This window comes from Mobula birostris, chromosome 15, assembly GCF_030028105.1.
Source record: "Mobula birostris isolate sMobBir1 chromosome 15, sMobBir1.hap1, whole genome shotgun sequence".
Classification (NCBI taxonomy): Eukaryota; Metazoa; Chordata; class Chondrichthyes; order Myliobatiformes; family Myliobatidae; genus Mobula; species Mobula birostris.
Genome location: NC_092384.1, coordinates 29,360,064 through 29,378,047, shown reverse-complemented (window position 1 = coordinate 29,378,047; position 17,984 = coordinate 29,360,064). Strand labels below are relative to the sequence as shown.

Genomic DNA, 17,984 nt, shown 5'->3' with positions numbered 1-17,984 from the left:
CTATGCTCCAAAGAGAAAAAGCCTTAGCTTGTTCAACTTTACCTCATAAGACACACTCTATAATCCAGGCCACATCCTGGTAATTCTCCTCTGCACCCCTTAAAGGTTCCACATTCTTTCTATAATAAGTTGACCAGAACTAGATATATTTAGCACAGATTGATAGAGTAATAGTTATTGAAGACTAATCCATTCATCTGAAGACACAAAAATATGCAGCAGTGGCCTTATGCATGTGCATTTTAAGCAGTGGTATGCCCTGAGTTAGAAGGTCAGAGTAGGAATCTTTGATTTGATTTGCAGCTCTTGGATAATTAAGCCACCTGCTCACAAATGATGTGATCTGTATACTCTTAAGGCTTCACAAATGATAAACAGTGACAAATGTCAGACAGGGAAACCCTCTTTCAAAACCTCTTAATTGAATTATCTTCATTGAACTCACCCAGCTAAAAATCTGGCACAATATACCATCAATGATATAGGTGGTTTTCTGTAGTGATTGAGTTATCACCTGAATTCCTAAAGTCTTTCCACTATTTGCAAGGGACAAGTAAGATTATAATGGAAATCCCCACATTTGCTTGAATGAGTGCAGATCCAGCGACAAAGTATTAAAGATTCAAGATTGTTTAATGTCATTTCCAGTACCCAAGTGTAAAGGAGCACAAAATAATTATTACTCCAAATCCAAGGAGGCACACAAAAAAACACAACAAGATAAAGAACATGAGAATAATTTAAAAAGCATAATAAATATAAATAAGGTAGCTTACATACATAAATTGATTGTATGTCTGTAAAGTGACACTAGGCACAGGAGTGTCTGTACATAAGGTGACTGACAGGTAATGATATAGTAGTGGTGGTTGATGATGTGGAAAAGTGGGTTAGTGGGTTGAGGTGTTAATCAACCCTGGTCCTTGAGGAAAGTAACTGTTTTTGAGTCTGGTCCTGGTATGGATGGTATGTAGCCTCCTCCTTGGTAGTAGTAGGACCAACAGTCCATAAACAGGGTGCATGAGATCCTTCATGATGTTACTGGCCCTTTTTAGGCAGCTTACTGAATATATGTACCTTATGGTACGTAGTCTGGTGCCAGTGATTTGTTGGGCATTTTTGACTTATGGTTGTGGAGCCTTCCTGTCCACTGCATACCATATTATGATGCAGTTTGTTCGGATGATCTCCACCGTGCATCTCTAGAACGATGTGAATATAGACGTGCGGAGGGGTGTGAGTTCTCCTGAAGTAAGCCATCTCCTTTGTCCTGTTTATATTGAGGAAGAGGTTATTTGCCTGGCACAGGGCCTCGGGCTCTTCCACCTCCTCTCTAGGCCATCTCATCATTGTTGGTGATGAGCCCCACCACTGTCGTGTCATCACCAAACATGACATTGTGCAGTCATGTGTGAGCAAAGTGTACTGCAGTGGGCTCAGCACACAACCCTGGGGAGCAGCCATGTTGTGAACGATGGGGAAGGAAAAATGGTTGTGCATCCTGACTTGAAGCCTGTTTGTTGGGAAGTCTATAACACCCAGTTGCACAATTGTGTATTTAGACTGAGGTGTAGAAGTTTGTTCAACAAGATCTGTGGGATAATAATGTTGAATGCCGAACTGAAATCTAGAAACAGCATTTTGACATAAATGTCCTTGTTTTCAAGGTGTGACAGGGCCAGGTGCATTACAGTTGCTACGGCATCTGTCATAGAGGGTCTCTGTCAGTAAGCATATTGGTGAATGTCCAATGTGGCAGGAATGAAGTTCCTGATATCTGACATTACCAACGCCTTCACCCTTCACTGCTGTAGGGCAATATATAGTAACCACGAGATGTGCTGCAGCAATTTGTAAAGGATTCAGCAGCAGCAATGCAGAAACTCATGACCTTATCATGAATTCCCAAATGATTTCTGCTTTGCCTACTTCAGAGAAATATTCATCTGGCAAGTGCAACAAGGTCCTGAATTACCTGCTGATCGTAACACCGGTGTGTATCATCGTTATGGTTTTGTTTTTGTGGAAGTGTTTTGGGGAGAAGCTGGTGTCATTTTTCCATGTTTCTTTCCTCCTCCACCACCTGTGCCTGTGAATAATCACTGCTTATCATTGATTCCATTCCAAAATCTTGTTGCACTTTCTGTCTCTATGGATTGTATTTAGAGTATGAATGTAATTTCCCCAGCGATAATTCATCATGAGAATATGGTATCATGTAGTGAGGTTTGTATTAATGCTTAAGCTCGTTGGATTTAATTATTCAAACATGAGGAAATCTGCAGGTGCTGGAAATTCAAGCAACACACATACAAATTGCTGGTGAACGCAGCAGGCCAGGCAGCATCTCCAGGAAGAGGTACAGTCGATGTTTCGGGCCGTGACGAAGGGTCTCGGCCCGAAACATCAACTGTACCTCTTCTTAGAGATGCTGCCTGGCCTGCTGCGTTCACCAGCAAATTGTATATGTGTTGCTTGATTTAATTATTTTTTTTGTTTCACAGCATTGTACAGGTTAGAGCAGATTAAACTGCAGATGTTTATTGCAAAGTAGTAACTAGTTTGAAATGTTAGTACATGTTGTAGGCTAATGACCAAGGTTGCATTTTTTATAAATGATTGGTTCTTTTTGGATGGTTGGCTGGACCATTAGAAGTGAAACTTGCAGTTAAAATAGTCAAATGTTACTGTCATCAAGACTGAGCCAAGAACTTTTCTAATCCAAGACTTGATGCTATTCACAGTACCAGTGTGACAATGATGGATGTTAGTAAATTACATTACACATCTGAAAGATAAAATATACTGATTTGCAGAGCCACAGGTAAAAGCTCAACTGAGAAATAAGTGAATGCTTACTTATTTTCAAGTTGATGCTACAGTTTAGTTTCTGGCTACATGTTCGACCTGGAATTGGAGAAGATTTGTAAAGCATTCAAAGTAAAACCCACATTTGGCTCACTTGAAAGCCCAATTGTTGGAGCTGTTTATATTCAGCATGCAAGCAAGGTGCCTCCAGAGAAGCATTAGGAAACCACCTTGTAAATTTGATCCTCTGAAAAAAAGTATTATTTTGTTAAAGTTACAGAGCTACTTTTGATTTCAGCATAGTTACATGAATCAGATGTAAAACTGTTGAGTTTATTTAACATATTGGACGGAAAGTAACTTGCATAAAAAATAAAGGCAGGATCAGTTTGCTCTGCCATTCACCAAGATCATGATTGATCTATCTCATCTGCATTTTCCCTTACCATCCAAAATGATCTTCGTTGTGAATGAATACAATGACTGAACCTTCACAGCCACTAGTGTCAGATTTAGTACCACTATCTTATATGAAATTAATTGTTTTGTGGTTGCAGAAATAAATAAATAGTGCAAATAAAGGAATAATGCAATCATGTTCACTATTCAGAAATTTGATGGCAGAGAGGGTGAAACTGTTTCTGAATTGTTGAGTGTGGGTCTTCAGGCTCCTGTACCATCTCTATTGTTGTACAAAAAGAGGACGTGTTCTGGATAGTGGGGGTCCTTAATGATGAATGTCACCGCCTTGAGGCATCACCTTTTGAAGATGTTCTCAATAGTGGGAGACTTGAGGCTGTGATGGAGATGGCTGAGTCTACAATTCCCTGAAGCTTCTTAGGATTCTGTACCTAAGAGCCTCCATACCAGTTAGAATGCTCTCCACTGTACATCTTAGAAATTTGCAAGGATCTTTGATGACATACAAAATTTCCTCAAACTCCTAATTAAGTAGAGCTACTATCCCTTTCAAAGCTGGAATGGAGATCATTGAGTCCTTTATTAATTTCATCCCTTGTCCTCACCTACCACCCCACCAGCCTCTGGGTTCAACATATAATTCTCCGTAACTTCCGCCACCTCTAACGGGATCCCACTTCTAAGCACATCTTTCCCTCCCCCCACTTCTGCTTTCCGCAGGGATCGCTCCCTACGTGACTCCCTTGTCCATTCGTCCCCCCCCCATCACTTCCCACCGATCTCCCTCCCGGCACTTATCCTTGTAAGCGGAACAAGTGCTACACATGCCGTTACACTTCCTCCCTCACCACCATTCAGGGCCGCGGGCAGTCCTTCCAGGTGAGGCTACACTTCACCTGTGAGTTGGCTGGGGTGATGTACTGCATCCAGTACCGGCTCCTGATGCGGCCTTCTATATATTGGCAGGACCTGATGCAGGCTGGGAGACAGTTTTGCTGAATACCTTCGCTCTGTCCGCCAGAGAAAGCAGGATCTCCCAGTGGCCACACATTTTAATTCCACGTCCCGTTCCCATTCTGATATGTCTATCCACGGCCTCCTCTACTGTAAGATGAAGCCACACTCAAGCTGGAGGAACAACACCTTATATTCTGACTGGCTAGCCTCCAACCTGATGGCATGAACATTGACTTCTCTAACTTCCGTTAATGCCCCACCTCCCCTTCGTACCCCATCCCTTATTTATTTTTTTTCCTTTGTCCCCCTAACTATAACTCTGGGCTCTCTTCCCCCTTTCTTTCTCCCTAGGCCTTCCGTACCTTCTCCAACCTCATATCCCTTTTTGCCAATCAACTTTCCAGCTCTTAGCTCCGTCCCTCCCCCTGCTGTCTTCTCCTATCATTTCGGATCTCCCCCTCCCGCTTTCAAATCTCTTTCTATCTCTTCTTTCAGTTAGTCCTGACAAAGGGTCTTGGCCTGAAACGTCAACTGTACATCTTCCAATAGATTCCGCCTGGCCTGCTGCATTCACCAACATTTTTTATGTGTGTTGATTCTCATTTTACACTTGGTTCTCAAATATTTCTGGCAGGGTTTGTGTGTCTTCTGTGAAGACAGATACAAATTGGTTGCTTTCTTTCTCTGCATTTCCTTATTCTTCTCTGAGTTGGCTTATCTTTAGGAGACTCACATTTGCCCTTCCTAGTCTTTTATTTTACTATAGAAGCTCTTAGTCTGGTTTTGTTTTTTTGCCAGTGAACTCTTATATTGTATTTAACCAATTGGTCTTTTTTGTGTTAAATATATCCTGCAGATGATTTTGCAGTGGTAACTTGAATTAATACCCTAGTCTTGTTAATTAAGTAGTATACCTTTTACACAGTAGAACTGAAGTAATATGATTTGGGGTTCTTTAAAAATATTGTAACAACCTATAAGAATGTTTTCAAATCTTTTTTTGTTGTTATTGTGATAAAAGAATTTTTCAGTTGGCTCTATTATTCACTTGAAACTTTAAGTACAGTGGATTACGGTTAATTGGGACCCAGCAGGACCAGTACATTTTGGCCCAGTTAAGTGGCCGTCCTAATTAACTGAAGTTCCATGATGTAGTTAAAAGATATAAAGAAGACAAATTGTCTTTTAACTAAAGAACAAATTATGTAATTAAATAACATGTAGAACAAATTGGAACACTATCAATACTACTGCAGTGCTATAAAACTGTGTACGTTGAGCACCCCTTATCCAAAAATCCAAAATCCCAAAACCTCTGAAATACAAAATTTTTTGAGCGCTGACATGACACCACGAATGGAAAATTAAGAGTGGATTCATCAGCGTTGAAGTGAACATATATCGCTTAACAGTATGCTAATCATAAAATGAGCACAGATCTATTACAACGAACTGAAAATTGAAGGAAATGTGAATATTCAGCTGGCTGGTTACAGAAATTTAAGAAAAGGCACAATATTAAAAGTTTAAAGAGATTTGTGGTAATAAGGCATCTGCTGATCATGAAGCAGAAGAGAAATTGAAGGGCCAGAGCAGCATGCATTCATAACAGAACAAGAAATCATGTCAATTTATAAAATCAAAGAAGGATTGCTATGACAAAAACCCATGTTAATGAGGCAGACGACACTGGAAGAGACATTCAAAAAAGTCATCCAGCAGAGTGCTTCCTCATCCCAAGATGATGGTTCAATGTACACATTATCATTTCATGCATAAAATTATTAAAAATGTTATATAAAACTACCTTCAGGTTATATGAATAAACTGTATATGTAATGTAAATAGATTTCATGTTTAGACTTGGGGGTCTCATCCCCAAGATACCTCATTATATAGATGCAAATATTCCAAAATCCAAAATCTGAAACACTTCTTGTCCCAAGCGTTTTAGCTCCTTATTCTTATCAACTGAGGAATTCATCCAGTGTACCTGTACATGACCACGATCTCTTGATTGACTGTAACGGAACAAAATCAGCACAGACATCTAGTATAAGATAATGGACCACCTTCGTCCCATGCTATTGGCTATTGCATCCTCCAAATTTTCATTTCCATTGTAACATTCAAGATAATTATTAATACCTTCAAATTCTCCATAGGTCCTAACTTGTTGAAGTAGTGAAATAGTTTCATTTTCACTCCCGGCTGTTTCTGGCATCCCCAAGCCTGAATGCTTGAAACCACGTTCAGCAAAACAGTTCTGAGTTGACTTGCTGCTTATTTCTCACCAACTATCAGTGACAAAAATCATTGCTTCTTGAACACAAACACACACAACTGATGCTTTTTGAAAACTTTACTCAAAGCACGGTGCGGTATCTAACAGCCACACAAGTGCATGTGTCTGACACTAGTAAGAAACTGTTCAGTAACAGCCTCCTGTCCCAAGTAAACAGCATACTGTCCCAAGTAAACAAAGGGTATCCTGGGTATTTCCTCAGTTTTTTTTAGTTGTCCCAAATAAGTGCCAGCCCCGATTAACTGATGGCCCAATTAACTATAATCCACTGTATTTCTCTTTAGTTTTAAATGTATTTAATATGCATTTTTAGTAAACATCACAAGTTGCTTCACAGTTGGAAGTCACGCCCAAGCAGGAACATACTGTAATGGTTACCAAATGTAATAGCTTTTAATTGAGGCTTGAATGGGGCAGTGATGTTACAAACTGAGAGTTTAAAGAGACTGCAGCTATGGAGTCATGATGATAATGGAGGAAAATAAGACAAAGTTGTACTTGAGTTTATATCAGTGATAGAACAAGAAACTGGCAATGGGAAGGATCAGAGTCAGAAGTGGTTTCAAAATAAGCTTGCTGAAATGAATGAATTCAAAGGATGCCATAAGGAATTAAATAATAGGAAGTAGTATTGGATACATGCTGATGCATTCCTAATTGAAAGACTACTCTCATATTGGCTCTCATTCTCACTCACTGTACTTTCTTACGGTGCAATATTCAAAGTATTCATTCAGCTTCATTTATGTTCCTTTGTTCATTTTTGGTATTTGACCCAGTAATACGTACAATGCAGAACCAAACTTTGACTTCAACATCCAACCCATCAGCAAAAATAGAGAACAGAATTGAATGGTTTGTTTTAAATGTACATTGGTTTATACGTCAATGTATAAAGATGTACATTGTCCTATTTAAATTAGAGAACAGAATTGAATGGTCAATTGATGGAAAATTGAAAAAGACAAAAATAGATGAGAAAAAGTATGCTGGTTTCATTAGCAATGACAGTCTTGCAAGTTTCTGAGGAACCAAGTATACCATTTTGTTTATTGCAAAAAAAAATTTAGAGCATCATTGTTTTATGAATGATTGCTGGGCAAAGGCAGAAGTGGTAAAGGTAATTTGAATCACACTGAATATGTTTTGGAGGACTCTTCAGGTGGTTTAGTTTTCCAAAATAAAATCTGAACCTGTCAAAGTTTGGTAAGGAAAGCATTCAATAATGTTGAAAGGGAAAGTTCATGGCAGCTTGAAAGTACAACCCTGTTTGAATATTTATCATTTACATTTATTTCCAGAATAAAAAAGGACTTTGACCAACTTTCAGTACTTAGCAGTTCAAAATAATTCTCTAAAAATTTTGAATATTTTGTTTGATGTAGCCAAAAAAAATTTTTTTGAAATTGGGTGCTTAGTGAGGAAAGATATTTTCTTCAAATCAATCTTTTGAAGTAGCTGGGTCAGTTAGCTTCCGCTGGTCTCCAAATCATATTGATTTGAAAATTAAAGTTACAGAGAAAGCCAAATGCACATCAGGATGTTTCTATTTTCCATACCTAGATCAAACTTTAAAGGCTGTAACAATGTCACTCATTTGCAGAAGTCTTAGTTCCATAGAGTCATACAGTAATACAACATGAAAACTGGCCCTTTGGACCAATTGGTCTGTGCCAGCCACAGCATCTTCTCTGCCAGCCCCAGATACCCAAGTTCAGCCCATGACCATCCAACCTCTTACCCTCCCATCTAAGTGCCTCTTAAATGTTGTATGCTTCACTCACTTATTTGCTTCATTCACCTATCCTGGCAGCTCATTCCAGGTACTGACTAACCTCTGTGTAAGAACAGTTCTCTCAGTTCTCATTTAAGTTTCTCCTCTCTTGTGTCTGTCCCTGTTAATTTTGGATGCCCCAACCCTAGAGAAAAGACCATCCACCTTAACCACATCCCTATGATTTTATAAACTTTTATGAGATTATCCCTCATTCTCTAAGAAATAAAAATCCAATTTGACCAACCTCATTCTTTAATTCAGTGTCTCTAGGCTTGGCAGTATCCTCATAAATCTCTTGCATCCTCGCCAGGGTGACCAGAACTGTACACTATACTCAAAGTGTGGTTATACAACTGCAATAAGCTGCCCCTAATCTGAAGCTAAACTCTGTGCTCTGACTGAGGAAGGCCAGCATGCTAAACACCACTTTGTCTGGTTGTGCAGACACTTTTGACAAATTGTGCACTTCTACTGACATAGAACATGACAGCTTCTATTTATTTAAAATATGACTAAGCCAAATAGTAGCTACTAAAAATTTGATTTTCTTCAATTGAACAAACTAGAATACTTAATGGATGAACTTTTTCCTGTTCGCAAAGAACATGAGAAACAGGAGCTGGACCCATCAAGCCTGCTCTGCCATCGATAAGACATCAGCTGATATGGCCATGATAATACGGCCATGATAATTATCTTGGACTCTGCTTCATCTATAGTCTTTTCCCCATAACCCTTAATTCCCCTGAAATACAAAATTCTACCTAATGTATCTTAACAACACACCCAAGATGCTGGAGGAACTGTAAGTTAACTGTATCTTAGTTGTATTTAATGAGGCAGCCTTGACTGCTTCCCTGGGCAGAGAATTCCACCGACTGACTGCTATCTGCGAAAAGCAGTTTCTTTTTATCTCCATCATAAACCTAGACCCTGAGTCTGGAGGTTATGTCCCCTAGTTCTAGTCTCACGCACCAGTGGAAACAACTTACCTGTCTTTATCTTATCTAACCCTTTCATAATTTTATGTTTCTATTACAGCCCCTCTCATTCTCCTGAATTCCAGCAGTGCCCTCCAACAACTATTAGCATCTTACTTTGCACTATGACGACAGTCAATGGAAGGCTTTCTAAACTGTCATTGATTTTAACTTAATAGCTGACCTTTGATACCATGAGGTCAAATGCTGCTGTTGTCAAGTGAGGTTACTCTCAATTCACCTCAAGAATTCAGAGCTCTTATTTTGTCTGTGTTTGAACCAGGGCTATAATGCAGTCTAGAGCATAAGACATAGGAGCAGAATTAGGCTATTCAGCCCATCGAGTCTGCTCTGCCATTCCATCATGGCTGATGGCTGATCCTTGATCCCAGATCCCACTCAACCCCATACACCTGCCTTCTCGCCTTGTCCTTTGATGCTCTGACCGATCAGGAAACTATCAACTTCCATCTTAAATATACCCAGAGACTTGGCCTCCACCGCAGTCTGTGGCAGAGAATTCCACAGATTCACTCCTCTCTGGCTAAAAAAAAACTCCTGTATTCATTAATTAAACGTAGCAGTATGAAATAGAGAAAATGAATATTTTATAACTGAATATTATATTGAGAGCTAAAAGATAAATATAGGTTATTTCCTCAGTGTAATAAGCATTTTTAAAAAGAACTGGGTCAAGCATAAACAAATGGGATTGCTACTATTTTCCCATTAGCAGTAGCACACTATTAGCAAATATTAAATTGAGGTAAATGCCATGTAACTAAAATTTCACCTTCAGAGATCAGAATTGTGTTTTCGCTTAGATACCCAAATGGTTATTACTCCTTGATTAGATATAAGTCACAGATATTTCTGGCTGTCATCAACTACTTTGAAACATGGACTATAATATATCCCTTGTACATTGCAGAAGCAGGTGTTTCATGTGCACTGTTCAAAGGATGAAAAAGATTGTTGACTAATCAAATATGAGTTGGCAAACTAGCATATAAATAGGAATCCTGAATTGTAGCTTATTAGAGGTGTTCATTTGTAGTTCACCATTTGAGTCCTTTTAAAAGAGCACCTCCTGTTCAAATATTTCCGCTAATTCATAAATTTTCACTCTACAGATTGTCACTTATTTGAGACAACAGGTTATATGGACTAAACCTTTTTTTTTAATTTTGAAAGTGTTATCAACTTGAATAACTCAGATATATGTTCAGTACTTTCGGAAGTCTCATGTCTTTTTAGCTCCCCATTAATTCCGAAAGAGTTAAGAGTGTCTTTTTTTCATATGTTTGCACCACGCTGTGTTGTAAATCTGACGAGCATTACATGTTGTACTTTGTTTAGAATGAGTGAATAGTTCTTTTTCCCCTCCATAAAGCAAACAGTTGAAAAGATGGGAAGGTTAAGTATGCAAATCAGGTTCTTTGGTTATAAATCCAATCATAGATAAAGATGGTAGATGATTCAGTGGTAGATTTGAGACTTGAATCTGAGACTGGATGTGGCACACAGGTATGCTATTTGATAGCAAAAATTGATTTCTACTGTTGTTTTAAAAAAAATTGGAACAGCTTTGTTTCTTCTCGAGCATTAAGATAATTTTATAATTGCCGTCTAACGTTGTGGGACATGCCTGTCTAGATTGAACAGGTAGCAATTTTGACAATGAAAAATGCATATGAAACAATTCTACCTTTAAAAGCATTTTTTCTTGATAGGAAATTACCAAAAAGGTGCAATTTACACTGGGCAACTAAGATTTTGCTTCTTGAATACATTTTGGTGTATCTTGTAGATTTTCAGCAGCTTATCATGAAAATCACCATGAAATTTCCCTTTTTTTAAAAAACTCATGCACCTTTTTTTTAATTCACCTATATTTGTTATTTAAATTCATAATTCAAGTCAGTTAAAATGTTGCCCACAATGTAAGCTGAAACGTTTTGTATCTTGTTCTGTTATGCCTGGGTATGCATAGGCAGGGTGGATGCTACATGGTAGGACAGGTTTTAGAAAGGCTATAAATTTCTGTTAAGGATTTCAGTATTTGAGACGGATGCTTCCCAGAATAACTTGGTGCCAAGATTAAGGAAGGCATTTTTGTTAGTCCACAAATCAAACAATAACAGGCAATTCAAAGAAATTATAGTGGGACTGGAGAAAATTGCATGGAAGGCATTCAAGGATGTTGCTGAAAATTGTCTTGGCAACTACAGAGCACCAAACTACATGCAGTAGGTTGACACTATGCTTCAGGCATACAAAACCATGAAGTGCAATATGTCACTAAAGATTCATATTCTGCATTTCCTTTGGAGCTCTTTTCTGCAAATCTTGGCGCTGTCAGTGACAAGCATGGTTTAAGGTTTCACCAGGACATTCCGGTCATGGAGAAATGGTATCAGGGCAACTGAAATCCATCAATACTGGCGGATTACTGTTAGACACTTAAGTGAGAAGCCTCAGGCACCACGAGTACAAATGAAAATCATCAACAAAACATTTTTAGCTTAGTTGAACTACTGCAAAGCGTCAGTGCCATTATTTAATTAAGTGCATTATGTTCAACATAAATTAATTTCCTGTTTTTCCAAATTCCTACGTGATTTCCGTAGTTTGAAATTATATTTGTGTCCAAGTGTTATATCATAAACAAAGAAACTTGAGGGAGCAACACCTTAGAAAAAAAATTGTCCAGTGTTATTAAAATGAGTGACCTGTTTTCAGCCTCCGTATGTGGCTTGAGGAATTGATAATTTTACCCATTTTCTTGTTGACACAGTCCTATGGCTTCCTCACTTAGCTGCAAAGCAAGCTGTGAAATTGTTGACTGGTCCATTTACAACAGAAACAAATTATTTTGCCTACACTAGAGGCTGGTGTGAATCTATATTTGTGAAAGTATTAGGTATTGGTTTCTTTACAAATGTTCGGCGGGAGGAGAAGATGGTGGCGCGATGCAGCTTGCAGCGGCCACTCGGTGGTCATGTCTGTTATTTGTCAAGTAGGGTGCCGTGCACAATCCTGATTTGATGGAGACGGACATGAGAGCACGGAGGAACATCTGGTGAAACTTCTGAAATGCCTGCTTCGCTGCTACTGCTACTGTGTGGTCCAGAATCTCCGGAGGAGAAGGCCCCGAGTCCTCGGCTTTGCTTGTTGCTCGGCAGCCGGGATGGGGTCAAAGCGCTGGGCAGAGGATGGTGCTCGGTGTTGGAGGGCTGGCCGGAGGCTTGAAGTTTTTGGATGGACTCATAGCCCGCTGCGGTGGGGTGCTTCCAATGGTGCTGCATCGGCAGGTTTGCAGCGCTTGGAGGTTCATGGCAGGGAGAGTTTCTCCCTTCTACCATCTGTGTGAGATAATGGAGCTATCAGGACTTTGAGACTTTTTTTTACTATGCCCATGGTCTGCTCTTTATCAAATTATGGTATCATTCTGGAGGAACGTTGTATCATTTTTTTTAATGCATGCATTTCTAAATGACAATAGACAAGGACTGAGTGTCCTCATAATCTAAATATTCAATTCCTTTATTATTTCCGTTTTTGATTAAGGTTTATTAACTTTCTTAAAAATAAAGAAAATAACTTGGAAACAGGATGTCCAAATTTCCTTTCAAAGGTTGAATTTTACTATTTAATTTTGCTATTGATTTCTTGTCATTGGACTATTTCTTAAAAATAAATCTCTGGTTTAAAAAGAATTACAACCATGATGAAAATCTAATATAAAAACAGAGAATAAAGTGGATTCTGGTTAATTGGGCCAGGTATCAACTGGGGCTGCTGCTTATTTGGGACAACTCTTAAAGACAAAACCAAATCAAGAAAATTGCTAGGTTTCTCTTTATTTATATGGGACACTATGCTACTAAATTGGAGCAGGAGATTTGCCGAACAAGTTCAAACTAGCATCTGTCACATGCTCTTGTTTGGCCGTTATACGCAACACCATATCTAGAGCAAACAGTTTTTAAATAGCATCAGTCATGTGTTTGTCTTCAAAAAGCAGTGATTTTTGTGATTGACAGCTGGCAAGAAATAAACAATAAGACAATTCAGAACCGTTTTGCTCACTGTGGTTTCATGCATTCAGGCTTGGAGATGCCAGGAAGGGCTGGAAGTTAAAATGATTTCACTACTTCAAGTTAGGAACTACAAAGAATTTGAAGATATCTACAATTATCTTGAAGGTTACAATGAAAATGAAGATTTGGAGGATGCAGTCATCGATGACATTGTATAAAGGCAGTCTATTATCTGCACTAGGTGTCTATGCTGATACTGTTCATCGCGCACAGTGGATGAATTCCTCCATCAGTAACTATTAGGAACTAATACATTTTTGTAGTACTATTGGTAGTGTTTTAATTTGCTCTGTATTTAATTTAAATATCTAATTTTGTTTACTCAGTTTGTCATTTTATGCCTTTTTTAAAACTATTTCCATGAAACTTCGATTAATTGGGGCTGCCGTTTATTTGGGCCAAAATGTACCAAAATGCGTCTCAGTTAACTGGAATCCACTCTATTAGAAACTCAGGCAACATCTGTAGTGACGGGAACAGAGTTACTGTATTTGGTCGAAGACTCTTAATCTGATCAGGGAAAGAGAGAACACGAGGTTAGTTACAAGCTGCAGAAGTGATGGTGTGGCCAAGATGGTTAGCCATTAAAGGAATGCCTCCAAGAAAGGGTCTTAAGCTGCGATGGTGATAAGCTGTTTACAAGGCCAATTACGATGGCCTTTCTCAGCTCACACAAGAATTCCCACAAAAGTTCCAAGTTTCCTGGCTAGTTCCTGGCTGTCGTCCCAGTGCATTTCAGCGAATGAGCAGAAGTTTGTTGATGTTCTGTGGGATCCACAAGCACATTGATTTCATTAGAGCAGAAAAAAAAAGAATGATTTATATAAATTCCTTTCCTTAAATTTGTGCAATATACCTATTGAAAACATTAAAACAATGTGAGTTTTGAAAGCTGCCAAAACTAATGGCAAAATTGCCAGCTGACAAAGACTTTCAGAGAAGTTTCCTGGCTAGACCTTGTCCTAAAATGGCCACAGCACTCTTGTCTTTTGAATCCCAACCATCACTCATGGCCACCCACACAATTTTAACACCAATTGACCAAGAGTGATTGCCTTCTGTACTTGGCTTGGCTGAAGTAAATTTAGATGCACTTCCACTTCAATGTTTTTGGCAGTAGAACTCAATATTTCGAAATGCCTTGTAGCTGGGCTCTATAGATGGTGTTTTGTGCTGCTCACTACTTTCTTTCAACTTATAGGCTAAGCAATTAGCTTATCCCTATTACCTGGGAAATTTGCATCAGAAACTAATAAACATTTTACTTATTCAGGGTGGTTGACTGTGAAATGAGAACCTTTAAATAACTGCCTATGTGCAACCATAGCTTAAAATATTTACTTGAAGTGTGATACTTTAATAAACAGATCAATATGCTACATGAGAAAACAGGAATAGATTACAACAGTGCATTGATCCATTCATCTTGCTATTGGAATTGATATTTTTCCCCCAAGGTTGTGCTCCAAATGATGCCAGTAAGAGTGCTACTATTAACTGTTTAATATATTGTATTAAAATAATGCTATTGTTGCAGCATGTTATATTAAAAATAAGCATTTTAAAAACTATTCATTTTTAAATGCTAGTGTGCTGGTAAGGCCAGCAATTCTTGTCCCTCCCAATTGCCTTGGAGAAGAAAGTTGGTAGTGAAATGCCTTCTTGAATAGATACAATCCTTGTGTACTCCTAATGCTGTTCAGATAGAATGTTCAAACATCTTTGTCAAGATTGAATGCCTGTTGAACTATATTCTTGTCAAGTTCTTTAAACTGTTAATATTTGACATCACAATTGTGACTTTTTTCTGGGATAATTATCTATTTCTGGAAATGTCCTTACTTTTCTTCTTTCTCTCTGCTAGTGAACGAAATTATTGGAAGAGATATGTCACAGATTCCAACGTCTCGTGCAACAGCAGCACATGTGCAGCCACAGTGTGCCTGCCCTGAAGCTTTGGAAAATGAGATACCTGAAGGAGTTTAATGTCAGCTACAAACAGCATGTATTTAGTTGTCTTGCTGATCTTCGTCAGGTTGATGTCCAACATCAATCCCACCCTCAACCCCAACTTAAAAATTTGCTGTGCTTCCAACATTGTGGCCTTTTATAAACTGGAACAGTTGATCCGTGCATAGTTCTACAAGGGGTGCTGCAGTTCTATACTGAAGTTTAACCATATGGTGTCAGTCCTGCATTGTAATGTTCCATAAATGCTGTCTTCTGTTTCCTGCATTTAACAGCAACATGAATAATAACTCTGAAAAAGCTTAGAGGTGACTTTAATCTACTGTAGCAACACTTTGAGAGTTTGCTCTTCTTAAGTAGGTTAATTCAAATAATGTGTTGTATATGGATATTGTACTACAATTAAGGTAATTTGAATCTGCTGTAGTACCTACCTTAAAATATTACACATGTTTTAAGCTAAAATGGGGTTTAGTGAGGTCTGTGGTTTGGTGTTAATACAAATAGATGGTAAAAGAATTGCTGCAAATAGTGACATCTGCATTTTGTCATTCTGAAGGGTGCTTATTAAGCTTATAGGTTTCTTAACAATGAAAACTTCCAGAGATAAGTAAACCTGCCCAGTGTAGCTAATAATCATGAAACCATCGTGTAAAAATGACTTAACAATTTATTTGTTAATAGGAAGCAAAGCCAAATGTACAATTGCATTTGTTTATAAGCTTAAATTGGTATCTTGTAGATTTAACAGACCATTCCATCATGGAAATATGTGGTCAGGATGGGGAGGGAGGGTGAGGGAAACAACATTCCAAATTGAAGGAGTTTTTGCAACTTTGTAGATGTTCAAAATAGCACAAATACAAGCGCCTTACTAATTTAGCTTTTAGAAGTTGTCAGAAATAGAATTAATGCCTTTTGTAACAGATGTATGAAATAAATAATTTTTACTATGCCACAATTTAAGTTGAAGCCATCAAATACAAGTTAAAAGACAAAAGTTTGCAGAGGATTTTAAGTGCTTTTGAAGTGCTTTGGTCATTTGCAAAAACCCATGTGACTCACGAATGTCCACTGGCTAACTTCATCTGGCAAGTCCCATGAAAAAGCAGTCGTATTAGCTGTATATGCAATATGGAACTGTGGGGGAAAATAGTACTTTGTTCACTTAATAGCACTGGTAATCTGTTTTTATATATAATTAGGATTGTTTAGATCAGATATCAGATATTCTGGATTACATTTTAAGTAATTATAGATGGAGTTATAATTCATGACTTTTGTCTTTGGTAAAGTGGAAATAAAGTTGAGAAACAATTGGCATAAATTTTAGGTTGTAACAGTGATAAAACTATCAGCATTCTCTGGCTTAGCACCATAAAACGGACAGCAAATTAATTTTCCTTGCATGTGCAGTGTAATGTAGAAACAACGTTGCTGTCACTGATTGAGTGCCCTGCAGGTTGTATTTCACAGCCTTTACCACTAGACTTGAGGAAAATTAGTCAAAATAACAGAATGGTATTTAAGCTATTTTCAAGTGAACTGAATAATATGCTGAAAATATTTTGCTTTAAGGTCAAAATTAGTTTTTAATGATTAAGATAACGATGGCTTAACAAACTTTCTGGCCCAAAAACTGAATCTCTCAAATAAATATTTCAAAATATTAGTGGATTTTAAAATATTTATTTTTTAAGATGTTTATTTATATTTTAGCTTCTATCATAATCATTTGTGTAAGCTCCAATCTCTATTTTTCCAACAGAAATGTTTAAAATGTTTGCTAAAAATTGTAAAATTGTGTCTTTTCCTTTCTGGTTTGCTGCCTAAGAAAAAGTTTCAATATGATTAGCTAGTCAACCAGCTTGATGTAATTAATTACGGCTGCCAGATCATGTTGAACTGATGCCTTACAGCAATACCCATCAGAAAAGGAAAGAATCCCACCTACCCCAAAAAACCACTGGATTATTTTGTGGACAGTTTTTTTTTGAGATCAATAGCAAGTGCCATTACTTCACCACTAAGTACAAAATCTGGGCCCAGTTTTTCTTCTCAGAGAAGTTGTGCAGCATTCAAAGGACTAGCATGTGGAATAGTTGAAGTCCTGTTTGTTCAGCTCCATAGCAAACTGAATCATCACCACATTAAAAACAATGCAGTAGTCACTTGTGTAGAATACCAGTCTTAGAAAACATTTTTTAAAATTAAAATGCAAATAAAGCAACTCCTCTATTGGTCTATTCTGTATTTGTTCTTTTTATAAAATGCACACTGAAGGGCTGTTTTATAAAATAATACAAATACAGTTTAAAGAATGAGACATGAAATGATGTAATGCAGAAAATGAAACAAAAGTTGCTGTTATTCTTGTCAGGATAATAAATTTATTTTTTAGGCTTGGAATGCTAAGAAAATCATGTTCAATGCAAAGCAAAAAATTGACACTGCATGAGGAATATTAAAAAAACACAAGTGTTTAATTTTACTCACCTTCTTAAAAAAAATTGAAGGGCAATTTTGATTACTGTGGGACTCAAAAAGTCCTATTTGTAATTAATAGGGAGTTATTTGTTTTGAGTTTTTACATGTTGGGTGTTGATCTTCTAACTGCCAAATTGCAATTTCACATGTGGAAAAAATAATGAATTAGTTAATGAAGC

The 17,984-nt window shown here is 37.8% G+C and overlaps 1 protein-coding gene across 1 annotated transcript in view; it reads left to right on the top strand.

Moving 5' to 3' along the window:
• nfatc3a (nuclear factor of activated T cells 3a) overlaps positions 1 to 16,990 on the top strand; it is a 180,612-nt gene extending 163,622 nt beyond the window's left edge. Inside the window, exon 10 of the mRNA XM_072279527.1 lies at positions 15,215 to 16,990. Within this exon, the coding sequence (XP_072135628.1) occupies positions 15,215 to 15,336 (122 nt within the window). The 3' untranslated portion in view covers positions 15,337 to 16,990. The remainder of the gene's footprint in view (positions 1 to 15,214) is intronic.
• Positions 16,991 to 17,984: the final 994 nt, after the last annotated feature.